Source organism: Symphalangus syndactylus, chromosome 5 (assembly GCF_028878055.3).
Source record: "Symphalangus syndactylus isolate Jambi chromosome 5, NHGRI_mSymSyn1-v2.1_pri, whole genome shotgun sequence".
Classification (NCBI taxonomy): domain Eukaryota; kingdom Metazoa; phylum Chordata; class Mammalia; order Primates; family Hylobatidae; genus Symphalangus; species Symphalangus syndactylus.
Window position 1 is genome coordinate 111610254 of NC_072427.2, and position 27534 is coordinate 111637787.

The 27534-nt window shown below is 39.8% G+C and overlaps 1 protein-coding gene across 5 annotated transcripts in view; it reads left to right on the forward strand.

Annotated features, from left to right (window-relative positions):
• Positions 1 to 8763: 8763 nt before the first annotated feature.
• Positions 8764 to 27534, forward strand: part of C5H21orf91 (chromosome 5 C21orf91 homolog) — a 31295-nt gene continuing 12524 nt past the window's right edge. For 3 of the 5 annotated variants that reach the window (XM_055279332.2, XM_055279334.2, XM_055279335.2), the window contains exons 1-2: positions 9210 to 9343; positions 10322 to 10455. In XM_055279332.2, the coding sequence (XP_055135307.1) occupies positions 10329 to 10455 (127 nt within the window). In that variant the 5' untranslated portion in view covers positions 9210 to 9343; positions 10322 to 10328. Of the gene's footprint in view, positions 9182 to 9209; positions 9344 to 10321; positions 10456 to 27534 lie in introns of those variants that run through there. The other 2 variants (XM_063640655.1, XM_055279333.2) reach the window with 2 other exon arrangements.

Consider the following 27534-nt stretch of genomic DNA (forward strand, 5'->3'; position numbering starts at 1 on the left):
CTCTATTTCCATACTTGAGTCCTATTGGATAAACCATAACCTAACATAGTAGGTAGACAAGACTGAAAACCTAACTTAGAAGAATGCTTCTGTAGCAATAGCTGAATCTCAGCCAATCCCAGCAGCCATACTTTGGCCACTCACACACTGCTTAATGTTCCAACTGTGTTCAAATAAGGCAAATGCCAAGCTGTAACCAATCCAGCTGTTTCTGTACCTCACTTCCATTTTCTGTATGTTGCTTTCTTTTTTTTCCTTTTTTTTTTTTTTTTTTGTCTATAAATTGCTCTGACCACGAGGCATCCCTGGAATCTCTATGAATCTGCTGTGATTCTGGAGGCTGCCTGATTTGCGAATCATTTTTTTCTTGCTCAATTAAACTCTGTTAAATTTAATTTGTCTAAAGTTTTTAACAATGCTATAATTCTCTCGTCATCAAACTTCAAAATTGTATCTCATTCAATGGGTACACCAATAGTAAACTCAGAAACATGTCTGGATTTTAATTTCTAGCTTGAGTATTCTGTACCCAAAGCCTGATACTTATACGATGGAATATAAAAATAAACCTCTGGTAAATTATGAAACAGACTTTTCTAACTTCAGACATCAATACTAAACTTTCCTTTTATCACCTTGAATTTAACAGGGGGGACTGTGCACATTACTGAAGACTAGATTTGGCTCACAGCAGAAACAAAAAAAATCGATAGCTTGGTAGTTAACTCCCAATCTTCTCCCAGAAATGCCAACACAGAATTTATCCACAGACTAGAAATATGTTTGCTTTGTTCTGCTTGCAAAACAAGACAATGGATCAGCAGACAGCTTACCCATAATGTCAGCATTACTAAAACTATAGGTAATAAATCCCTTTAATGCAAATATCTGTATCTCAAACTTTCAGAGGGATGCTTGTCTAAGCTTAAGAGGAGCCATAATTTTAAGAGTGATATTTTCTTCAGTGTTAAAGATTCCAAAAGAGCAGTGCTAGACTCCCTGTGTAGAATCTTATAAGGATTACACTTTTAGAAAATGGATGAATAAAACTGAAATAAGCCTGCCAGATTGTTCAATTTCAGTGGAAATCAAAAATAATTTTTAAGCAAATTATTATTATTATTTTTGAGAAAGAGTCTTGCTCTGACACCAGGCTGGAGTGCAGTGGCATGATCTCGGCTCACTGCAGCCTCTGCCTCCCAGGTTCAAGAGATTCCTCTGTTTCAGTCGCCCAAGTAGCTAGGACTACAGGTGTGCGCCACCACACCCAGCTAATTTTTTGTATTTTAATAGAGACGGGGTTTCACCATGTTGGCCAAGATGGTCTCCATCTCCTGACCTGGTGATCTACCTGGCTCAGCCTCCCAAAGTACTAGGATTACAGGTGTGAGCCAACATGCCCAACCTCAAACATATTCTTTAATCCAGCATTTCATCTAAGATTAAAAATTTAATTGTCAGTGTTTATTAATCAATTTTAATTTTTAATGTGATTCATTCATTTAAAAAATATTAAGCACTGCAGTAGAGATTGCTTGCGTAAATTGCAATATCTATGCTCCCTCTTTTAGAAGCCCTGACTTTTAGCTGGCCATATGGTCATCTGGAATAAAGATGTGGTCCCCAAGCCCCCACCTCAGTTTGAGTCTAGGAGATGGAGATTGCAGTAAATCAAGATTGCACTACTGAACTCAAGCCTGGGTGACAGAGCAACTCTGTCTCATGGAAAAAAAAACAAAGCAAAATGCACGCCTAAGAACTTTGAAGATCAGAGTCACCACACTCACCCTAGCTGCTCAATTCTAGACTTCAACATAAGAGAAAAAAATAAAGTCCAACTTTTTTTTTTTTTTTTTGAGACAAGGTCTCACTCTGTTGCCCAGGCTGGAGTTCAGTGTCATGATCCCAGCTAACTGCAGCCTTGACCTCCCGTACTCAAGCAATCCTCCCACCTCATCCTCCTGAGTAGCTGGTACTACAGGGCTGCGCCACCACACCCGGCTAATTCTTTTGGTATTCTTTTGTAGAGATGGGGTTTCACCATGTTGCCCAGGCTGGTTATGAATTCTTGGGCTCAAGTGACCCTCCTGCCTCAGCCTTCCAAAGTGCTGGGATTACAGGCATGAGCCAGCATGTCTGCCCATGTCCAACTTTTTATGTCACTGTTACTTGGGGATTTTTATATTACTTGCAGTGAAACTTAATCCTACTGGATTCAAACACAAATTATAAGATATTATAATTTGTAAGTGTTAAATACAAGATGAGTAAGGCAGAGTTGCTGCATACAAATCAGCTTAAAATTTAGCAATAAATAATGATGTAGAAAGAGTACCAGACTAGATTATGACAGACAGATTTTTCCTGTTTAATAGGTTTCAAACCAATTCCCCTCCTCTGGTAAGAGCAACCACTTTCCTTTTGGGAAACTTGTCTTCCATATCTTGAGATCAAATTTTAATTCCTATACCCCCACTCCTGAGCCAACTTCAATTATCTGGGAATGGAGGAAGAGCTGGAAATGTAATAGAGCCTGGCCAATTAAAGTACTAGCAATTGTGATTGATTCAGAGACAAGCATATGAATCACATTTGGCCATTCAGAATCCCGCTGTATTAATCAGCTATCACTGCAAAATGTTGCATAATTGTACAACCCCCAACTCAGTACTTGTATTAATCTGTTCTCACATTGCTATTAAAAACTACCTGAGACTGGGTAGTTTATAAAGAAAAGATGTTTAATTGACTCACAGTACCACAGGCTGAACAGGAAGCATGGCTGGAGAGGCCACAAGAAACTTACAATCATGGTGGAAGGTGAAGGGGAAGCAAGCACATCTTCACATAGTGACAGGAGACAGAGAGTGCAAAGGGGAAAATGCTACACACTTTCAACCATATATCATGAGAACTCACTATCACAAGAACAGCAAGAGGGAAATCCACCTCCATGATCTAATAACCTCCCACACGGCCCTTTCCCCAACATTGGGGATTAGAATTCAACATGAGATTTGGGTGGCGACACAGAGCCAAACCATATCAGTACTTTAATAGCCAACATCATGGATCTATAGGTCAGCTGGGGCAACCCAGCGTTAGGCTGCAAGTTGGACCCTTCAATCTGTTTGATCTCTACATCTCTCTCATCTTTCTTGGACCAGCAAATACCTGGATGAAGGTCTTCTTGTGACATATGACAGAGATAAAGAAGCCAAGCTAAAGCACACAAGCACATTTAAGGTCTCTGCTCATTGTCATGCATTAATATTTTTTTGGGATGGGGAAATATATTCTGCTCACTACAGTGAACTATAAGGTCATATGTAAGAGAAAGGGGGTGAAGAAGTGGAAATAATAATTCAGTCAATCAGTCACACCATCTTGAATTTCCAGTAGCTTCAGGATCATGGTACCAGAAGGCTTTGAGCCTGGGGCTACATATGCCAATCTTCCTGGCTAAATGGAAAAAGCACCTCTCTAATTGGAGAGAATTAGATAACATAGGAGGAGAAACAAATAGGTGAGAGATGGGTGGATGGATATATCGAATATACTAAATCCTTTATTTTAAAAATGGGGCCATGTCAGAAAAACATACTAAAAATAGTAGTGGTATGAGCAAGCATTGTGGGAATTCAGGAAAGTAAAAGGATTAGAGATATTTTTGTAGCAGACATTCATTTGAATTGGACTTTAAATGATGAGAAAAATGTTCACCACTGTAGAGGTAATGCAATGATTTTCAGAAAAAAACATTATGCGATCTCTCTAACAGACATTGTTGGTCTCCCTCACGGAGACCTACTAGGGCAGCGCAGATGGGAAATGGGGGGTTGGAGCCCCCACACAAAGTCCCCTCTGTGATACTGCCTAGTGGAGCTGTGATAAGAGGGCCACTGTCCTCCAGACCCCAGAATGGTAGATCCACTGACAGCTTTCACCTTGCACCTGGAAAAGCCATAGGCACTCAAAGCCAGCTCATGAAAGCAGCCTCAGGGGCTGTACCTTGCAGAGCCGTGTAGGCAGAGCTGCCCAAGACCTTGGGAGCCCACCTCTTGCATCAGCGTGCCCTGGATGTGAGACATGGAGTCAAAGGAGTTTATTTTGGAGCTTTAAGATTTAATGGCTGCCCCGCTGGATTTCAGACTTACATGAGGCCTGTAACCCCTTTATTTTGGCCAATTTCTCCCTTTTGGAATGGGAGTATTTACCCAAAGTCTATATCCGCATTGTATGTTGGAAACAACTAACTTGCTTTTGATTTTACAGGCTCATAGGCAGAAGGGACTTGTCTCAGATGAAACTTTGGACTTGGGCTTTTGAATTAATGCTGGAATGAGTTAAGACTTTCGGGGACTGTTGGGAAGGCATGGGTGTGATTTTAGATGTGAAAAGGACATGAGATTTGGGAGGGGCCAGGGTGGAATGATATGGTTTGGCTCTGTGTGCTCACACAAATTTCATCCTGAATTGTGATCTTCACATGTCAAGGGAGGGGCCTGGTGGGAGGTGATTGAATCATGAGGGTAGACTTTTCCTTTGCTGTTCTCGTTATAATGAGTGAGTTCTCATGAGATCTGGTTGTTTGAAAGTGGGTGGCACTTCCTCCTTTGCTCTGTCTGTCTCCCCTTCTCCACCATGATAAGACATGCTTTCTTCCCCTTTGCCTTCCGCCATAGTTGTAAGTTTCCTACGGCCTCCTATTCTATCCATGCTTCCTGTGCAGCCTGTGGAACTGTGAGTCAATTAAACCTATTTTCTTCATAAATTATCTAGTCTCAGGTAGTTCTTTAGAGCAGTGTGAAAATGGACTAATATAGCTGTTATTACAAAATAGTCAAAATATTTAAAAAATTAAAGTTTATTCATTAAAAAAATTATAGTAAGCTAAGGTTAATTATTGATGAAAGAAAAATTTATAAAATAAACAGTGTAGTGTACATGTACCGTGTTTATAAAGTCTACAGTGATTTTTAGTAACGTCCTAGGCCTTCATATTCAGTCACCATTTACTCACTGACCCACTCACAGCAACTTTTACTCCTGCAGGCTCCATTAATAATCAGTGCCTGATATACCATTTTTTTCTTTTATACAGTATTTTTACTATACCTTTAGTATGTCTAGATACATAAATACTTACCATTGCCTTATAATTGCCTACAGTATTCAGTACAGTCACATGCTGTACAGGTTCAAAGCCTAGGTCTTTGAATAGTCAAGGATTTTACCTTTAACTAACTACAATTCTTACTAATTTAGTAAGTCAGTGAAGTGTGCAAAAATGTGTTATAAACTATAAAGTGATATACAATGACTAGTTTTGTAATTAGCTCTTGGCCTAACCAGACATTACTTTGACTTTAGGCTTAGTTAGGAATCTGTATTAATCTGTTCTCCCACTGCTGATAAAGACATACCCGAGACTGGGCAATTTACAAAAGAAAGAGATTTAATGGACTTAACAGTTCCAATTGGCCAGGGAGGCCTCACTATCATGGTGGAAGGTGAAAAGCACATCTTGCATGGCAGCAGACAACCAAACTCTAGAAAATATGAATTCTAGGACACTGAAACACAGACAGTACAAACATCTGATCCATAATAAGAAAGAAACAAATGAGAGGAGACCTATGATTACCCTGATTTTACACCTGGAAGTACTTTCGGACCGTGGTCCACATAAGGAAATCCAAGCAAAGTTGCTCTGGGGAGAAAAAGATTTGAGTTTGGGAAGTCTAAGACGGGCTGGAATTTGCAATAAAGAGTGACAGAAAGGAAAAACTATACCTAGAAAGAGTTTCAGAATACTCTTGAAGTCTTTGGCTGAATACTAAGCTGTGCATGTATAGGGCGAGACTTTACAGAAAATTTAAATACCAGGGCAAAAAAATAACTATCCCTGAAAGAACAATTACCGGGGAACTACAAACTGAACACCTGCTGGAACTCACAGGGACAGGAGTCATTTGAGTTTTAATCAACTAGAGTGCAGAATCTTTGTTAAATACCCATGACACACAATAGAGGGTCTAAGAAGCCACTCTTCAAGGACTGGACTAAGATATCCATATTACAAAATGATAGTGTAGACCCTCACAAGGTTTACAAACAAGTCTCTAAAGACGCAAGCTGATCAGCCACTAGAGTAACATCTTCCCAAAATAAATCTCAATCTTCTTTAAAAATTTCGACATTCAATCTTTTCAATGCTGGCATAACTAATACAAGTTTAATGGCTTGAAACAACACCCATTTATTATCTCACAGTTCTGTAGGTAAAAATTCCAGTACAGCATGATTCACTGGAATCCTCTATTTAGAATCTCATAAGGCTGAAATCAAAGTGTTGGGAGATTGTTCAAATGAGCTTCCCAATCCATGCATGCTGTTGGCTGAATTCTGTTCCTTGCAGTTTAAAGACTGTGGCTCCCATTTCCTTGCTGGCTACCAGCTGGAGACCAGTGTTTGCTCCTAGAGCAATGGTGGGTCAAGTCCCTCTCATGCTTCCAATCACTTTGACTTTCTGTTTGCTACATTTCTCTGAGATTACTTGGAGAAAGACCTCTGGTTATAAGGGTTCATGTGATTAGATTGGGCTCGCCCCAATAATCCAGGAAAACCTATTTTAAAGTTTATAACTTTAATTATATCTACAAAGTCTCTTTTGCTATGTTACATACATATTCAAAAGATCCAAGAATTAGGGTGTGGACATCTTTTTCTTTTTCTTTTTCTTTTTTTTTTTTTGAGACAGAGTCTTACTCTGTCACCCAGGCTGGAGTGAAGTCACACTATCTCAGCTCACACAACATCCACCTCTAGGACTCAAGCCAGTCTCCCACCTCAGCCTTCTGAGTAGATGGGACTACAGGCATGCACCACCATGCCTGGCTAATTTTTGTGGGGTTTTTTGGTAGAGATGGGGCTTCACGATGTTGCCCAGGCTAGTCTCGAACACCTAGACTCAAACGGTCAGCCCACCTCAGCCTCCCAAAGTGCTAAGATTACAGGTATGAGCCCCCATGCCCCACTGATCCCCAGCGTCGGAGGTGAAGCTTGGTTGCAGAGCGGGGAGCAAGGGGTTGGAGCTCAGTTATGGATCCCTGATGAATGGCTTGGTGCCATTCTCTAGGGTGTGAATCAATTCCCACTCTTAATTCCCAATGGAACTAGTTTTTAAATAAAATAAAATAAAAAATAAAAAAAAGAGAGAGCAAGCTTGGAATTTCCTCCCCTCTCTCTCTTGCTTGCTCTCCGGCCACATGATCTCTGCACACACTGGCTCTCCTTTGCCTCCTATCATGAATAGAATCAGCCTGAGGCCATCACCAGAAGCAGATGCTGGCACCATGCTTCTTGTACAGCCTCCAGAACCATGAGCCAAATAAACCTCTTTTCTATATAAATTATCCAGCCTTAGGTATTCCTTTACAGGAACACAAACTGACTAAGACAAGCAGTAAAAAGAAACCACTGTTACAAAATACCATCATGAATCTCAAAAACATGCTGAATGACAATAGCCAATCACAAATGAACACACACTGCTTAATTCTATGTATATGAATTCCTATAACAGACAAAACTAAAACACTTAGTCATATAAATTAGATCCCATGTTGAAGGAGCTTGACCAGGAAGGAACAGAAAGAAATGTTGGGGCGGTGGAAATGTTCTGTATCATCACTGGGGTGGTGGTTACTCAAGTGTATATATTTGCCAAAACTCATCAAATAATGCTTTTAAAATGGGAGCATTTTATTTCTGTAAATTATTCTTTGATTTTTAAAAAAAAGCTAACAACAAGAGAGAAAAGTTTTAAGAATAGCAAGTAAACAATGTGAAATGCCATAGGAATGAAGACGATTCTGAGAATTGAAAAGAACTTGTTTCAATTTTTAAATTTTAGTGATTTTAGAACACTTTTATTGAATCCCTTTAAAAGAGTCCTTTTTAAAAGAATCCTTTTTATTGAAAAGATGGGTAGAATCCAAGATGCAAGATATTTTAGTCGTAGTTACCTAGAATGAGAAATTCGAAGAGAAAAAGCACAGGCTTTTCATTTCAATTAGTGCATCTCAAACTTCGATGAACATAGGAATCTCCTGGGGGTCTTGTTAAAGTGCAAGTATTGATTTAGGAAATCTCGAGTGGGGCCTGAGATTCTACATTTCTAACAGGAAACCAGGTAATGTCAATTTTGCTTGTTCATCTACTACAATTTAGGTGGCAAGGACACAGATGGCTCCTGCGAGGCACAAATGCCATAATTGGAGTGCTAATTTGGCCCAGAAGTTTCCAAGATCTAGAGAGTCCATTCTTACCATCAGTTCAAGAATGCCTACATGTAGATTGACAGGCCAGCTCTCTTTCTATGTGAGTGCAACCAGAACACATACATATGATGCTGTAGAAAATAACATGGATCTTAGGTCAGTAGCCTTGGGTTCAAGTCCCCTTTTTCTAACCAACTGTGATAACCTGGGTCAATTACTCGTAGGCTGCAATATGAGAGAACAGTTCCTGTTTCTCCTCTGTAGGTTACTGTGAGGACTACAATAGAAAATGTAAGTGAAAGTACTGCATGAACCATACCCTAAAAAAACCAGAATAGCTTAAACAAAAGTCAAGCAAAGAATTTGAGAACCAAGCAGGACCTAAAAGTAAGAGGTGGGGCTTCGGGATTTTCCCCGTGGGCGTTGAGGGATGTACCATATTGGGGGCACGGGCGCCCCACAACAAATAATCTATTTAAAAAGCTTCTGTATTTGAAATTATGCCTCTATCATGACACCTGAATATGAACTTTTCCTTCGTTGGATACTTCAACTGGCACTTACCTATAAGTTCAGTGGCAGTATTCTGCTTCTTTCTCCTGAAGTCAAAGTGCCACCCACGCACCTCTCCAGTTCTGCCATCCACCCGCGGCTTTCCTACCCCCGCCGCCTGCGGCCCCCGCCCCGGGGCCGTAGTTTGCACTATGCTGAAGGGAGAGGTGGAACGGATTCGTCTATCTACGCACCTCGACCAGGGGGGTGTGAGGAGCTACGTTCCAGAGAACGGTAAGAAACTCCGGCCAGGACACACGGGATCACAGAAGAACTCGAGGCGAAGGTGCGGCGTCGGTGCAGGAGCGGAGGGGCGGGCCCACAGCAGCCCTGCGAGCGCGCAGGTAAGCCCGCGGCCGCGCCACCCTCCCTGCAGCCTTTACGGGATGGCGCCGGCGGGAGAGGGCGGGGCCAGGCGCGCGGCGGCCGCCTCTGCTGCGGCCGGAAACAATAGTGGAGGAACCCGAGCCGCGCGGAACGGCGGTGGTGGCCCGCGGAGCCGGACGGTAAAGACCCCGAAGCCCTGCTCCCATCCCACCTGAGCCCCGACCCCCAGTCCCATCGTCCCGCCTCCTTCGAGTTCCCAGCCCCGTGGCCCCTCGCGCTGCTGCGCTCCAGGCGCCCCGACGGACAGACCGACGGAGAGACGGTCTTGGGTCCGCGACTCTCTGGGGGCGGCCGCGCGCCCCCAACGCCGAAGGCCGGGCCAGGATCCGGCTCCTCGAGACGCTGAGGCTGGGCGGACCGGCCGCCGTGGCCCTTGGACGCTTTCTTCCCTCTGGGAGGAATCCCGGAGCGATGGGACGAGGCTCTCCCGCCCGCCAGGCTCCAGGATGCCGCGGCTCTCCCAGCTCTGGCTTGGGCCCCTCCGGCGGTGCCCGGCCGGTACCGTGAAGCCACCGCTCGGCCTTCGGTGTAGTTGCCCCGGACACGGCGGGACGCTCTCCCCGGGTATTCGGTACCCACGTGCATTTTGCCGCCACCAACCTCCGTTCGATGCGAAGCTTCGCAACTCCGAGTTCGCGAGGCGCATCTGAGGTTCCCCCAATGAAGTTAGCAAAGCAATGTCCCGTGCAGATCGTTTTTCCTGTTTCTCACAGCGTTAACTAGGTTGACAGAACCTGGTAGCTGAAAAGGCCTCGCTGCTAAGCCCTCTGATTATTCGAGGTTGGGGGACGAAGGAGGAGGACTAGAATGCCCGAAAACCTCTTTCTTTCAGGTTCCCTTAACCCAATCAACTATAGGACAAAAAAGACACGGACATAGTGTCACCTATGGCCTGGCTTTAAGTTTTACTACTCTTTGTGTCTTTCCACAGGAAAAGTGCAATGTTGAAGTGCAAGTATGGCGATGCTTGTTTGATGGAGCTTTTGCTTTAGATGAGCTGAACAGCTTCCTTATTTCCTAGAAGTTCCCAGTAAAGGGAACTACTCCAAAGGCAGGTTCTTGAAATGGTGTAACTTTCCTTTTCTGTTTCTTAATAGGGGCACTATGAACGAAGAGGAGCAGTTTGTAAACATTGATTTGAATGATGACAACATTTGCAGTGTTTGTAAACTGGGAACAGACAAAGAAACACTCTCCTTCTGCCACATTTGTTTTGAGCTAAATATTGAGGGTAAGGACACAGTATAGTTTTGATCTTATGGAATGAATTTAACATAGCTGCTTTATACTGATTGTAAGGTAAAACTAAAATATCTTCAATGATTGGAAATTGTGCTAAGTATGAATAGTGTAGAGATTTGTTAAAGATAAGGTTTCTGGAAATGAAGGTGCAGTTAACAGAGTTACAAATTTAAGAGAAATCTTTTTTTTTTAAAGACCCCTGCAACAACCCCATTTTTCCTAATACAGAAATAAGTATGAGTGTTGACTGGGAAACGTGTTTTCTGGTTTGAGAGCTTATTGAATTGTCAGATTTTAACAGACGTGTGTGTTTTTCATAAAAAGTAACAACAATTTTTTCATTCTTTCGAGCCTGTTATGCAAGTATTTGAGTGAGATGAGCCCGAACTCTTTTCTCACCAGTATGATCTTATTATCTGGAAAAATACTTTAAAATTTTTAGATTAACCTCTTTTCAGTGATCACACACACTGTTAGTAATTTTTAAAAACTGCAAAGGTTTTTAAAATTCTTTTAATAATGTCCCTAAGATATATGAAGAAAAATTCTCCAAATCCAAAAAGAAACCCAAGAAAAAAACCCTATTGGAAGGATTTATTTGGATTGGTGCAGTTAGTGTTGTCATATTAAAATTGATTTTTGGTTTAGATATTTATGAGTCATACTAAAAAAAAATCCTTAATATTCCTGCAAAAAAAAATTTGGCCTGTAATTTGCGTTTTGAGTTGTAACATATCAGTAGAGAGACTTTATTAAACCTCTAGATTTTGGACAGTTTCAAAATAGTTCTTTCCTTTTTTCTGTATTATATATTTGAAGTTTTTCATGATCTTTATTTTCTATTTGCTAAGTATGGGGTATGAAATGTTTTTATTGTTTAAAAAAATATAGTGGGGGATTATATAACTTGAAATTCCTGTTAGGACTTGTTATTCAGAAATTATTATGGTCACCAAACAGTATGTGATGGAAGATTATGGATTTCTTGTGGATTACATAGAATATCTATAACTTTGGCTTTAATAAATGTAGTGATTATAGCTAATTTCAAAAGATGACATAACAGGAACAGTGGTGTATTCCTACAATCTCAGCTACTCCAGAGGTTACGGTGAGAGGATTGCTTGAGCCTAGGAGTTCAAGTCCAGTTTGGGCTACATAGCAAGACCCCATCTCTAAAAAAATAAATAAAAATAAAAGGATATCTTAAAAATAAGTTTCTTTTACAGTACTTAAATCATGCTAGGGTGAAAATCCAAATTTATGTTCTTTGGAAATAGAGTTGGCTTGTATATTGTTGATACGTTGTAGAATTTTAATTTTAGATGGGTAAAGACATTAGAAATTATCTAGTCCAAACCCTGTATTTTACCTTTAAGGAAACAGCCAAAAAGTTGGACTGCCCGGGGTTGCTGTAGTGGTGATGGCAAGCTGTTGTTATGTGCCAGGCACTGTGCTACACCCCTTATATGGATTGTCTTATTTAACTCAAGATAGCTTTGGAATGACTACTGTCATTTTCTATTTTAAATGTGATAGAACTGAACCTTGGAGACCTAAGAAATACAGTTTGAAGTCACAGAGCTCATAATTGACGGTCCTGGACTTTAAAGCCTGGCAGTCTGGTTCTAGTATATGTGATCTTAATACCATTGATCTACTGTCAATAGTTATTTTATATCAATAGGGCTGATGTTCTAATCCTAATTGGTTATCCTTGCTATTCTCTCAGCCAGCTTTTTCTAACCAGTGTTTGCTGGCAAATCATCATTAACGGAGTTCATGCCATGATCGAATTTTTCCACAGAAACCTAAATTTTCGTAATTGCTTTTCTAGCTTTTTAAAATAAGCCTTTTAACTGGTTCTCAGTCATTATATGGAGAATATACAAATATTACCTCAGGTACTGTACATCTCTTAACATTTCAGCTCTGATAATATCTCAGCATGTAAGCATGGAATAAATCCTTTGTTTTTGAAACCATAGTTCCCTTCAGTGTAAAAGACAATTCTCAATTTGAATTAGAACTATTTCATTTAATACTCTATGTATATTCAGGGTTTCATATATTAAAATCCCAATTTAATCTTTGTAAGAAAAATTGGAATCAAATAATTTCTTCTCTATCTGGTGTCAGTTCTCAGCTCTCACAAATACACATTTTCATTTTCACTACAGCGATCAGCTAGTGTATTACAACTTTTTTGTTTGATAGAAGATTATTGTAGACTGGCGCAGTAGCTCACGCCTGTAATCCCAACACTTTGGGAGGCCAAGGCAGGTGGATCACCTGAGGTCGGGAGTTTGGGACCAGCCTGACCAACATGGAGAAACCCAGTCTCTACTAAAAATACAAAATTAACCAGGCGTGGTGGCACATGCCTGTAATCTCAGCTACTCGGGAGGCTGAGGCAAGAGAATTGCCTGAACCCAGGAGGTGGAGGTTGCAGTGAGGTGAGATTGTGCCATCGCACTCCATCCTGGGCAACAAGAGCGAAACTCCGTCTCAAAAAAAAAAAAAATTATTTTAGAAAAGAGGAGGGAAATGAGCATCTTGAATTGCACAAAATTTTAGTTTTTATATCAGTATACAGGTCTTTAGAAATCAGTGGGGGAAAAAAGTCATAATAATTACATACTAGAAAAATAACAAGGTATATTTGTTGTCGGTAAATCTTTTAAAATGTTTTTGAAGTTTTCTTTCCTCTACCAAGTTCCCAACACGATGCCTGTCAATAGACTAGAATGTAAGAGGGGCTTTTTAAAAATGACATTTAACTTTACTAGTTTAGTGTAAATTTTTTTGTAGTTTGGTAGTATTGCAGTTGCCTGATTTCTTAGCTTTATAATTGCTAACTTTGGTCTAAAGCACTCTTCTCCGAGAAGAGGCTGAGTAAAAATAAATTCTCTTGAGGAATAATAACAAGCTAGTTTTGAGTACATACATTTGTGGTAAACAATAATAGTATTTTCTACTTTTTGGATTGTTGGTTACATCAAATCAACACTGGTTTCCTAATCAACTAGCCTCTTGTTTAAAAGCTGTGTGCATGCATACGTTTATAAAATGAAGACAAAGGAAGGAAGAAATAACAAAAGACAATCTAATCTTGTTGAACAGATTTTGTATTGTATTGTGGGCATGGCTCTAAGTTGGCTTTTTCTCTGACTTTACAATAATGAAAAGGAAAGAGGAGCCTAAATTTTATATACTTCCAAGCCACAGGTGATATGCTTTAAGGACCTGAGAAACACACTTTGAGGACTCAGATATTTTTAAATGTTCACAAGGTTGATTTTTTTTTAACCTATGCTTCACCATTTGATATGGTTTGGATTTGTGTCCCCACCCAAATCTCATGTTGAAATGTAATCCCCAGTGTTCTAGGCAGAGACTGCTATTAGGTGATCGGATCATGGAGGTGGAATTCACATGAATGGATTAGCACCATCCCCTCAGTGCTGTTCTCATGATAGTCAGTGACTGAGTTATCGTGAGATCTGGTTGTTTAAAAATGTGTAGCACCTCCCCCCCTCACTCTCTTCCTCCTACTCTCTAGCCAATTGAGATGCTGGCTCCCTCTTTGCCTTCTGCCCTGATTGTAAGTTCCCTGAGGCCTCCGCAGAAGCTGATGCTACCGTGCTTCTTGTACAGCCTGCGGAATTGTGAGCCAGTTAAACCTCTTTTCTTTATAAATTACCCTGTCTCTGGTATTTCTTTATAGCAATGCAAGAATGGACTAATACACCATTAAAATAAATTGTCTACTTCTCAGATTAGGAGACAGATGCATAAACTTCCTAAATACTTACAGCCTTGACCCTAAGACACTATGAACTTTTTCATACATATTAGTGATCAAATACTCTAAAATGCATCATAGTTCAAATTGCTAAAATCTCTAAAGATATTTAATGACCAACTCACTACCATTCCCTAAGGAATGGCAAAGAGGAAGGCAGCCCAGGGTGGTTAGGAGCCAGTAATGAAACTCAACTGTAAGGTAACAAAGCCCAAAGTGAGACCTGAGCAGGAAAAGATCCAGGGTTTCAATACTGTTGGTTCATACTATCAGTTTTCATCTTGTACCAAAATAGTGTACAAATAATTCTTAGAGCATTTCTCTCTTCCTATAATTGGCTTGCTTTCTTTTCCATAGAGAAAAACCCCCCTTTTTTTAAGCTAGCTTAGCTTAGTTTAGTTTTTTTTCCTTTATTTTATTAAAATAAGGGTTTCACTATGTTGCTTAGGCTGACCTCGAGCAGTTCTCCCACCTCAGTCTCCCAGGAAGCTGAGATTACAGGTGTGCATCACCTTACACCTGGCTAAAACTTTTTTATGAGATTGGACCAATTCCTGTTATACAGGTTGAGCATTCAAAATCGAAAATCTAAAACTTTTTGAACACCTACATAATGCTCAAAGGAGATGCTCATTGGAGCATTTCGGATTTTAGATTTTTGTTATTTGGAATCCTCAACCAGTAAGTATAATACAAATATTCTAAAATCTGAAATTGGAAACAGTTCTGGTCTCAAGTATTTCAGATAAGAGATACTCAATCTGTACTAAACAAAGTTTTCAGTGTAAGTTGACCTTGCTAGTTGATGAGTAAGTATGTATCTGGCTGCTCTCTCTCTAGTGCCTCTTGGACTACTTTCAATTAGTTCTTTCTAGAACCATTCTAGAAGGAGACCCAAAGTCAGCTCCTTAGCAATCTTTCCAGCAGGAAAAATCTGTAATCTTGGTTAAGTCGTAGGTGAATTAGTGCCTACGTTTAATCTTACTGTTCCTTGATTCTCCATGTCTTTACCATATGCTGTTTGTGGTCAGTAGTCAGGGAACAATTTGAATCTCAATATGAAATTCTTGATTTGGTTTGGAAGTTAGAACTCGTTGTTTATTACTCGAAGAGGACATAAACTGTTCCTCTATGTCCTGCTTCTGACACACTAACTTTTTTCCACTTAAATAAGGGGCCCCACCACTCGTGATCAGGAAGCTGTAAAGAGCTAATTCAATCTGGCATTAGCCTCTTTCTCATTTCCCATCCTGTAATGGCAAACATCATGTATTAACTAAAAGTTGCACTTTGAAGTATAAAGCCTAATGGGAATTCTGAACTTTAGCTTGGTGATCTTTAATATTCTTATCTTAGTCTATTTTGAGCTGCTATAACAGAATAGCTGAGACTGGGTAATTTATAAAGAACACAGATTTATTTCTTAGTTCCGGAGGTTGAGGGCCCTGTATTTGGGCAAGGGTCTTCATGCTGCATCATCCCATGGCAGAAGGCAGGAAGTCAAGAGAGAGCTAAACTCACTTTTATGATAAAAGTGGTTTTTTTTGTTTTCTTTTGTTTTTTTTCCAAGATGGAGTCTCGCTCTGTCACCCAGGCTGGAGTGCAGTGGTGCAATCTCGCCTCACTGCAAGCTCCACCTCCTAGGTTCACACCATTCTCTTGCTTCAGCCTCCTGAGTAGCTGGGACTACAGGCGCCCGCCACCATGCCTGGCTAATTTTTTGTATTTTTAGCAGAGACGGGGTTTCACCATGTTAGCCAGGATGGTCTCAATCTGCTGACCTCGTGATGCGCCCACCTCGGCCTCCCGAAGTGCTGGGATTACAGGCGTGAGCCACTGCGCCCGGCCAACAGTGGTTTCTTACGAAAGTTATCTCAAGATAACTAACCCACTCCTACGATAATGACATTGCTTCATTCATTTGGTCAGAGCCCTCATTACCAAATCACCTATTAGACCCCTCCCAACACTGTTGCTTTAAGGATTGTTTCCAAAACATGAACTTTGAGGGACACGTTCACACCATAGCAACTTGAAAATAAAGGCTTAAGGTTTTTTTTTTTCTTAACTTCCTTTTAGTATCATTTAGTTTGAACACTTTAAAAATGGCTCTGGTAGTAATACTTTATTTGAACAGGAGTAGGGATAGGTGAGAGTAAAAGTAGGCTTAATTGGTGATAAGTTTAAATAGTAGAATATTTTTAAAGAAAAATCATTGAAACTAGGCTAACAATATCTGGTAAAGACTTGTGATTTAACTAACAACCCATATATGAGGAGCCAGTTTCCAGACTTTTATCCCTGTCCTGTTGATGGTAGCCTCATTTTTTTTTCCTCCCGCCTAACTTTATTAGGGTGTCTAGGGTGCGTTTAAAATTTAGATCACACTTAAATTTTGGTTGTGAAGATACTTCCTCTGCAACAGAGGAGTATGTATGTTCATAATGATGATCTTGAGTGCTTTTTAATTCAGTGATAAAAATATGTTATGGCTGGGCGCGGTGGCTCACGCTTGTAATCCCAGCACTTTGGGAGGCCGAGGCGGGCGGATCATGAGGTCAGGAGATCGAGACCATGGTGAAACCCCGTCTCTACTAAAAATGCAAAAAAAAAAATTAGCCGGGTGTGGTGGCGGGCGCCTGTAGTCCCAGCTACTCAAGAGGCTGAGGCAGGAGAATGGCGTGAACCCGGGAGGCGGAGCTTGCAGTGAGCCGAGATTGCACCACTGCACTCCAGCCTGGGCGACAGAGCAAGACTCCGTCAAAAAAAAAAAAAAAATGTTATTTTAAATCAGTGATTTAAAATTGAAAACAAGCAGAGTGTATAAGCCAGAATATCCTATTAATAAGAATATCATAATTACAAATTAAAATGATTAGAATACATAGAAATGACTTTCTGGTTCAGAGTCATAGTTCATTTATCCCAATAGTCTGACAGATGAAAAGAAATGTTTTATGAGATATATGAAAACAACTTAAATCTAAATTGAACGTCTTTACTACTTGGATCAAAAATATTCTCAAAGATACAGTTTTTATGTTGAAATAACTTACAATAACTGTTACTGAAAAACTAATAAAGAGACATCACCTGTCCAGAAAGGATTATTTGCCTTTATGAAGTATAATAGACACTAAAAGTGTAATTTTTCTTATTACATGCAAATAATAATGGCCTGTAAAGAAAGAAGACAAAGATAGATTTAGCTCTACTCTAGCGGAAGTGAAGTGTCACCCTCTAGTTGGAAGAAACTAGTCCACCTTATGCTCAGTAAATATTTAGGGAATTTATGCTTTTAGGTAAGTCTCTTATCTAAATAATAGTTGGATATTATTTACCAGGTATTGTACACTTTACATGCAGCTTAAAATTTTATTCTTAATACAACTATATGAAGTAGGTTCTGTGTTATCCCAGTTTGATGAATAAGGAAAGTGAGTAGAGAGTCTGGGTAACTATTCCAAAAATCACAAAGGTTAGAGACCTAGGGTCTCTGATTCCAAAATGTCCAGGTGCTTAAATTTCTGCTTCCAAAGAAAATGACATGGACTCTTGGGAATTTAGGAGCTATTAAGTAACTTTTAGGCAAGATTGGAAATGAATTACACAAATGTGAATATTCAAGCAAGGACTAAAGTTTGGGTCCTAAGACATGCTTAATTTTTAAATAATTTCTACTCATGATATTTAATGAATACACATTCTGTGGAATAGCCAAAAATACTCATTTCTGATAACCTAAGAGAGTGGAGTGATGCAATTTCCATATAGATTGTAATCTAAACAGTAATATGCCAACATAATAGTTTTGAGAAATTTTTATTGGATTAGTGTTAATCAGATGGGAGGAACTAGGAAGAAAAAGGACACACAAGACAGTCTTGTTGCTGGACCTTACCCAGAAGAAGTATGCGGATGTCAGCTGGTAGTGAAACAGTGATTCTAACACTGCTGTCTGTCCTTCCACCATCCAAGTAAAGCAGACTAGCATATTTATCCTGATTAGCCGTTCTTTCAAGAGAGAGAACAGGATTATGGGTGAGTGGAAGCAGACAGTGTGAGCACAGGTGAAGATGTCAGCACCAATCCTGAAATTGCGTAGCAGCTCCCTTTTGCTTATCAGCCTCAATAGCTGATGCTGGGACAACCAGAGAGAAAAGAAAGTGTTCATTAATGTTGAGCTTCCTAGTTTCTGAATTTTAGAAGATAATGAGCATTAAACTTAACTATGTCAACAGAACATTTTAGAAATATTTAGAACATATTTAGAAATACTGTTCCTCTGTTTACAGTTCAAAATTAAAACTTAAAATTTTTTCAATGTTTATTACTGAATATAAATTAAAAACAACATAATTATATTTGTATAGCACTTTAGAGGTTGGAAGGTGATTTTGCTGTTACATTTAATCACCATATTATGGGAAATGAGCATTAAATGTGAATTTTAAATAAGGCAAGACATGAAAAATGTATGAGTGATTGAAATCAAAGTAGCTAAGTTGCAGAGTTATCAAAATGTTAACCACAGTTCTGGTTGGAGTGAATTTAAATTATTCTAATTCAATTTGTCATACCATCTGTTAAGAATCTGATAAGGAGAATAAACCCATTAAACTCTGAGCTTTGGATTTATCGTTTTAACAAGGGGACAGTGTCTCTTCTTTATAAATAATTTTCAATTAATATATCTATTTCTGGTAGCTCTTTGCTCTTACTGTCTTGAGTTGTACAACAGTAAGGCAAAATGATGATTTGTGTGTACCCATAAATCTGAATCTCAAAATGAAAGCTCTGTGGTTGATTTCACCATAATTTTAAACATATTCCTTCAGTAAATACTAACTGAGCAACTACTAAGTGTCAGAAATTCTCTAGTAGCTAGAGATAATGGAGTTAGCAAAAATAAACAAATCCCCAACATATGAGGCTTACATGAGAGGAGGAAAAAGACAATAGAATAAATAAATTGTATGGCGTATTGGAATGTAATACAGGATTATTTGCCACTATGAAGTATAATAATAGACACTAAAAGCGCCTTCCAGTTTCTGAAGTGCTATACAAATATACTTAACGACATTTTTAATATCTGTCCTAAACATATTACTGGTGGAATAATATCTACCATGAACTTAATGAATGATAATTGCTACTCTGTTTTGAAAATTAGAGCCCATACATTGAGGAAATCTGGTTGTGTTATTTGGGAGGAGTGTTTCAAGATTAACATGGAATACTCCTTCATTCATACGTTTATACTGCTGTCTTCAAATATTAAAGAGGATCTTCAGTATCTTTAAGTATTTTAGACAGTAGAAAATACTTCAAAGTTTTTATATTACTGTTTACTCTGAGGACATTTGCTTAATATCCTTCATAATTTTGACCATGTTAATTTGGCTGAACTAATTATTTTCCATTTATCCTGATAAATCAACATTTTCATTATTGTATTAGTTCTCACATTGCTGTAAAGAACTACCTGAGACTGGATAATTTATGAAGAAAGAGGTTTAATTTTCTCACAGCTCTGCAGGCTGTACAGGAAGCATGGCTGGGGAGGCCACAGAAAACGTAACAATTATACCAGAAGGTGAAGGAATGTCTTGATGGCCAAAGAAGGAGGAAGAGAGAGAGAAGAAGGTGCTACATACTTTTAAACAACCATATCTTGTGAGAACTCACTATCATGAGAACTGCAAGGGGGACATCCGCCCCATGATCTAATCACCTCCCACCAAGCCCCTCCTCCAATATTGGGGCTTACAGTTTAACCTGAGATTTGGGTGGGGACAAATCCAAACCATATCATTCTGTTTCTGGCCCCTCCCAAATCTCATGTCCTTCTCGTATTGGAAAATACAATCATCCCTTATCGACAGTCCCTCATAGACTTAACTCATTTTAGCATCAATTCAAAAGTCCACAGTCCAAAGTCTCATCTGAGACAAAGCAAGTCCTTTCTGTCTCTAAGCCTCTAAAAAACAAGTTAGTTACTTCCAAGATACAGTGAGGTTACATCACAGACTGGGGTTATGTGCCTGCAGGTTTTCCAGGAGCACAGTGAAAGCTGTCAGTGAATCTAGCATTCTGGAGTCTGGAGTACGGTGACCCTCTTCCCACAGCTCCACTAGGCAGTGCCACAGTGGGGCCTCTTTGTGGGGGCTCCAACCCCACATTTCCCATTTGCACTGCCTTAGTAGAGGTTCTCCATGAGGGCTCCACCCCTGTAAGCAGACTTCTGCCTGGACATCCAGGCATTTCCATACATCCTCTGAAATCTAGGTAGAGGCTCCCAAGCCTCAACTCTTGCCCTCTGCACACCTGTAGGGTTAACACCATGTGGAAGCCCCCAAGGCTTACAGCTTGCACTCCCTGGAGCAGAGGCCTGAGACATATCCTGGGCCCTTTTAGCCATGGCTGGAGCTGAAGTGGCTGGGACATGAGCAGTGTCTCAAGGTTATGCAGGGCAGCAGGGCCCTGGGCCCAGGCCATGAAACCATTCTTTCCTCCTAGGCCTCTGGGCCTGTGATGGGAAGGGCTGCAACAAAGGTCTCTGAAATGCCTTCAAGGCATTTTCCCCATTGTCTTGGCTATTCAGCTCCTCTTTACTGCAGCTAGCTTGAATTCCTCCCCAAAAATGGGCTTTTCTTTTCTACCACATGGTCAGGCTGCAAATTTTCTGAAGTCTTATACTCTACTTCCCTTTTAAATATAAGTTCCAGTTTCACATCATCTCTTCGTTCACATTTATGACCATACTCTGTTAGAAGCAGCCAGGCCACATCTTGAACACTTTACCGCTGAGAAATTTCTTCCACCAGATAGCCTAAATCATCACTCTCAAGTTCAAAGGTCCACAGATCCCTTGACCAGGGGTACAGTGCCACCAGTCTCTTTGGTAAAGCATAGCAAGAGTGACCTTTACTCCAGTTCCCAATAAATTTATCATCTCCATCTGAGACAACCTGGACTTCATTGTCCATATCACTGTCAGCATTTTGGGCACAACAATTTAACAAGTGTCTAGTAAGTTCCGAACTTTGCCTTATCATCCTGTCTTCTTCTGAGCCCTCCAAACTGTTCCAACCTCTGCGCATTATCCAGTTCTAAAGTCACTTCCACATTTTCAGATATCTTTATAGCAATGCCCCATTCCCAGTACCAATTTTCTGTATTGGTTCTTGCATTGCTATAAAGAACTACCTGAGATTGGGTCACGATTCCGCAGGCTGTATAGGAAGCATAGCTGGGGAGGCCTCAGAAAACTTATAACCATGACAGAAGGTGAAGGGGAAGCAGGCACATCTTACATGGCTGGAGAAGGAGGAAGAGAGAAGGGGGAGGTGTTACACGCTTTTGAACAACCAGATTTTGTGAGATTCACTATCATGAGAACAGCAAGGAGGAAGTTTGCTCCCATGATCCAGTCACCTCCTACCAGCGCCCTCCTCCAACATTGCGTATTACAATTTGACGTGATATTTGGGTGGGAACACAAATCGAAACCATATCAATTTTATTTCTACTACACAGTAGAATAAATACAGTATAGATAAAATATAATCCCTACGTATTAGAAAGTTCTCCAGAAAAGTCAGTTTTAGATTACCAGGTTATTTATTAACAAAATTGTATTAGATAAATATCAGTCATAGATATTCTGGGAAATCTCAGTTCTCAATTGAGAGTGAATATGGACCAATTTAATTTCTTTCACACTTCTTACAGCCTCTGTCTTTTCTGCCTCTCACTCTTTTTTTTTTTTTTTGAGATGGAGCCTTGTTCTGTTGCCCAGGCTGGAGTGCAGTGACCAATGACAGGATCTTGGCTCACTGCAACCTCTGCCTCCCAGGTTCAAGTGATTCTCCTTCTTCAGCCTCCCAAGTAGCTGGGATTACAGGTACCTGCCACCACGCCCAGCTCATTTTTATATTTTTAGTAGAGATGGGATTTCACCATGTTGGCCAGGCTGATCTCAAACTCCTTATCTCAGGGTGATCCACCTGCCTTGGCCTCCCAAAGTGTTGGGATTACAGGCATGAGCCACTGTGCCCAGCCTCCCCCTCTTAATTCATCTATTTACCCTCTCCTCCGTTTTTTTTTTTGTTTGTTTTTTTTTACCAGCTCATCAGCTTGGCAACCTACAGTTATTTTCTATGTAACCTGGCAGATTGGCCAAAAGAATGATTAGCATATCAGAAATGTTCATGTCCCCCATTTTAAAAGAAAAAGTCAAGGAAAAAAACTTTTCCCTTTTTTCCTTAAGCCATAGTTCTTTAAAGAGAAGTTCATTTAGGGTCTCTTATTTCTCCTCCCAGTTATTATTCATGCCCTCTAATTTGCCACCCTCTTTTGCTCTCACCAGCAATCACCTAGCTATCTAGGCAATAAACAGGTTCGTGTTACTGTAATTTTCAAAGTCTGACGTCTTGTTTCTAAGAAAATAGATCACTTTCTCAGAACTTAAGTTGAGCAGGTGGCAGTTCAGGAGATGAAGGGCAAAGAGACAGAGTTATCACATTTCTTGCTTTCAAACCCTAAATTTGCTTTGTCATAATTGTGTGCCTTCATTCATCTGGTTATTATTATGAAGGCATTTTTAAGGCTATCTTGTTTAAGTAACATCTTTTTAACCTTGTCTATCATTAGGAAACTTTGTTGTTTTTGTTTTGCTGTAAGTTGTTGTCTCTGTATGCCCCATGTAAGTGGATATTTAAAACTAGTAATTCAGTTACAGTTAATTTGAATAGCTTTTTAGGTGTGTTATGACAATTTCATGCACAAAAATTTTTTAAGAATAAATATCAGTACATTCACTTAAATCCTTTAGGGGAATATGGAACAAGTAGAGGGTTACTTGGGTCCATTGAATTATTGGCTTAAAATTTTTTCTAACATAATATTAAACCTTATAGTCCAAATTTGATTTGTTTTACCAGAAAAACAAATTTACCTTTCTATATCGTGCTATTGTGAGTGTAATATCCCATATTAATATATCAGTACACTGGCTGGGCATGGTGGCTCACGCCTGTAATCCCAGCACTTTGGGAGGCCGAGGTGGGTGGATCAACTGAGATCAGGAGTTTGAGACCAGCCTGGCCAACATGGTGAAACCCTGTCTTTACTAAAAATACTGGGAGTTTAGTAGTTTACAAAAACTACCCATGTGTGGTGGTGGGTGCCTGTAATCCCAGATGCCCAGGAGGCTGAGGCAGGAGAATCGCTTGAACCTGGGAGGCAGAGGTTGCAGTGAGCCGAGATCGCGCCATTGCACTCCAGCCTGGGTGACAAAAGCAAAACTCCATCTAAAATAAACAAATAAATAAATAGATATATATGTATACACGTATACATATATATATACACACACATATACATATATACGTATATATGTATACGTATATATATACGTATATATACGTGTATATATGTATACGTGTATATACGTATATATACGTATGTATATATGTATACGTATATATATACGTATGTATATACGTGATACGTATATGTGTACGTATATATATACGTGCGCACGTATATATATATACGTGCGTACGTATATATATATACGTGCGTACGTATATATATACGTGTGTACGTATGTATATACGTGTATATATATATATACACACACACATATATATGTACGGTTTTAAAAGAAATGGTGATAGCTTGTATCCATGTTCTCTTTCCAAGTACCCTTTTGCTTAGTTACCTGTGGACAAGCTGCCTTGTCCAATTCAGTAGCCTAGCCACATTGAATTCATTTAAATTAAAATTAAAACTAGTTCTTCAGTCAGACTAGCTACATTTCAGATGCTAAATAGCGATTTGTGGCTACTGGCTACCTTATTGCATAGCTCAGTTATACATACAACTTGTCCATCATCACAGAAAGTTCTGTTGAGCATTGCTGTTAAAAAACAGGTAGCTACATTAAGGAGTAGAATTGAGTTTGGATTAGTTTTGTGCCTTTTTAGTAATAAACAGTTGTTATGTATGTGTGTTTCCCCAACTTTCCAACTGTTAGAATAAAAAAGTAGAATTCACGGAGAGATGTTTTATTTTTGAAAAGTCATTTGCAATGTATACATCTATCAGTAAAAGATCTCACTTCTGCTCTGGTCTCCTTGGTTGAGGGTGAGGTTTATCATTGTCTCCCTGAACTCTTAGCTCATTGAAATTTTCCTTTACAATTCATTTATTAGATTAAGCTGCTTTGATTAACTGCTTTAATCCTTAGCACACACAGGAACTTTAAAATGGCATGCACATCTCTAAGCTGAAATCTGCCATCTAAAGGCCACCACCTGTTGATAAATCTTTCTTTAGGGCAGTAATTCTCAAAATGTGGGAAAGCAAGTTTCTGAACCCATCTGTATGTTGGCTTCATGTGGTTGCCAATATTCCATCGGCTACCAAGGCAGAGATAAGCAGTTACCTTTTACTTTTAAACGGTATGTTGCGTACTTTGAATATGGCAGACTCTATTTAGTTATTTAAGTGGCTCCTGAGTTAGCTAAAGGCATGAGGACGAGGAAATGAAGTACTCTTTATCACAGTACTTTCTAAGGCACCTAGGACAACTGATAAAAAATTTTAAGAGGCAGAAGCCTGTCTTTTTGTGGGAAGTAGATACTCCAACTATTCATCCTTGCCTTCCCACTTTTAGTCTAATCTTCTGCCTTGGTCACATGATAGGATAGACAAACTGAGCATCCTCCCACTCAGTGGCAGTGCTTGGCAATAGATATAATGGTAACAACTTCTTGAATTATGGCTTGGCTACTGCTTGCTCATCAAATGCGTAGTAGTCTAGTCGCATTGAGCACGAAACCATCACTGGGGCAAGTAGTATTTACACTGCAGCAATCCAGCCTAGTCTCAGTACAGTACAGGACATGGATTTGGAGCCTGCAGGGTCACAGGTACAAGTGCTTTCATTAAGGAAATAATAAGAACTATTTGGAATTGAAGAGTACATACCCAGTTTAGCAGCCAGTTCCTGCCAGATCCTCTCATTTTGTTTTTAATTTTTCTCTTTAAAATATTTGTGGGCTAAACAGAACTTAACCTGCAGTATGGATCCAGCTCTCAGCCCGTGGGAGTGCCACTTCTACCCACAGGGCTTTTCCTTTATTCCTTTTATCAGGAATGGTTGTCTGCGCCTCAAAAACAAGTAACATTTTAATCCATTGTCTTTCCTAATAAGATGGAATTTGGCTACCCTCCCATTTTTACAGTGAACACTTGCTTAAAGAAGCACAAGATTACTGTTACTTAATATGGACAACACATACATATTCAAGTACCTATACTACGTTTCTTAGCATCCAGGATAAGATCATCACAAAAAGAAAAACACCTTTAATCTTGGAAAATTATTTGGGCTGCGCCAAATGTGAGCCTCCATAAAAAACTTTTTTTTCTTTTTTTTAAGGCACAGGGTCTCACTCTGTTGCCCAGGCTAGATAGAGTGTTGAGGCGCAGTCGCGGCTCTGCGCAGCCTGCGCCTCGCTGGCCCAAGCGATCCTCCCACCTAAGTAGCTGGGACTACAGGTGCATGCACCATGCTGGGCTAATTTTTGTATTTTTTCTAGAGACCAGGTTTCACCATGTTGCCCAGACAACTCTCGAACTCCTGGGGTCAAGCAGGCCCCTGGCTTGGCCTCCCAAAGTGCTGGGATTATAGCCATGAGCCACCACACCTGGCCAAAAAATATTTTGAAGCAATACTGCATGTATTGTTGCACAAATACATTTATCATGTTTTAAGGCAATGTGCTTAAAATTTTTTCACAGCATATTAACTGGAAAATTAATTTTTTTGCCTTATTTAAACATTAAGAAAGAACACATAAACCCACCATTTAGCAAACCTGTACTCCCAGTTCCCTAATTCTGCTCTAAGTTTGAGGTAAAAGTTGGAGTGCTTGCTTTCTTAATGCTTTCGAATCTCCTCCTGATGTGATACTGCATATTACAACTTCACATCCACTGATGGTTGTATTATATTTGCTCTCCTTGTGGAGCACCAAATTATGTAAAGCCAGTCCTTTGGTTGGGAAATGGAATATGTAATCAAATTCAAAACATAGTCTAATTGACCACAGAAAGTGTAAGGGAGTCAGATGACATGATTCAAGAATGTGTGAAGTATAAAGGCATTCAGCATCAGAGTAGACAGCTGAGAGACAGTGCTATTTGACAGGACCAGCTGGTGAATCATCAGGAAAAGATTGCCTAGCTTACTCATTACTACCAAGTTATAAATCAAGTCTTCTTCAAGAGGCTAGGGGTAAAAGCAGAGGATCATGGGACGTGGTAGAAATTTAAGCATTTTGATATTTGTGGTTATTTTTTTAGTGCCATTTGGAGTATTATTTTTGTTAGAAAAAAATTGTTCCTACAATCGGTGAATTAAGTACAATCTAATCATTCTTTTAAAAGAGTAACAGTGGGCCAGGCACAGTGGCTCACGCCACTGTGATCCCAGGATTACATGCCACATGTAATCCCAGCACTTTGCTAGGCTGAGGCAGGTGGATCACCTGAGGTTGGGAGTCTGAGACCAGCCTGACTAACATGGTGAAACTCCATCTCTACTAAAAACACAAAAATTAACCAGGTGTGCTGGTGTGTGCCTATAGTCCCAGCTACTTGGAGGGCTGGGGTATGATGATTGCTTGAACCCAGGAGGCAGAGGTTGCAGTGAGCTGAGATTGTAACACTGCACTCCAGCCTGGGCAACAAGGCGAGACTCCGTCTCAAAAAAATAAGAGTAATGATGGTAACTAGAGCTAAACATCTAAACATTTGAGTAGTCTTTGCACTTTTAGGATGGATTTAACCAAGTTTTCTTAAAGCAATTTATTTTAAAGAGGAACTTAAAGGATAGAGGTGGGGATAGCATGCCAGATGGGTTAGAGGGAGGATTTCAAAGTATAGAATAATAGTATAAAAACTCAGATAAAATGGGAAAAGATAAAAGAAAAATAAAATTATTGAATAGGAACAGCTTTTTAAAATACTACTATTCATACAGAAATATAGCCTATATATATTTCTAAATAGCCTCTAACGAGAAGAAACCCATACTTTTTTTTTTTTTTAATACTTTAAGTTCTGGGATACATGTGCAGAACGTGCAGGTTACATAGGTATACACATGCCATGGTGGTTTGCTGCACCTATCAACCCATCACCTACATTAGGTATTTCTCCTAATGCTATCTATCCCTCCCCTAG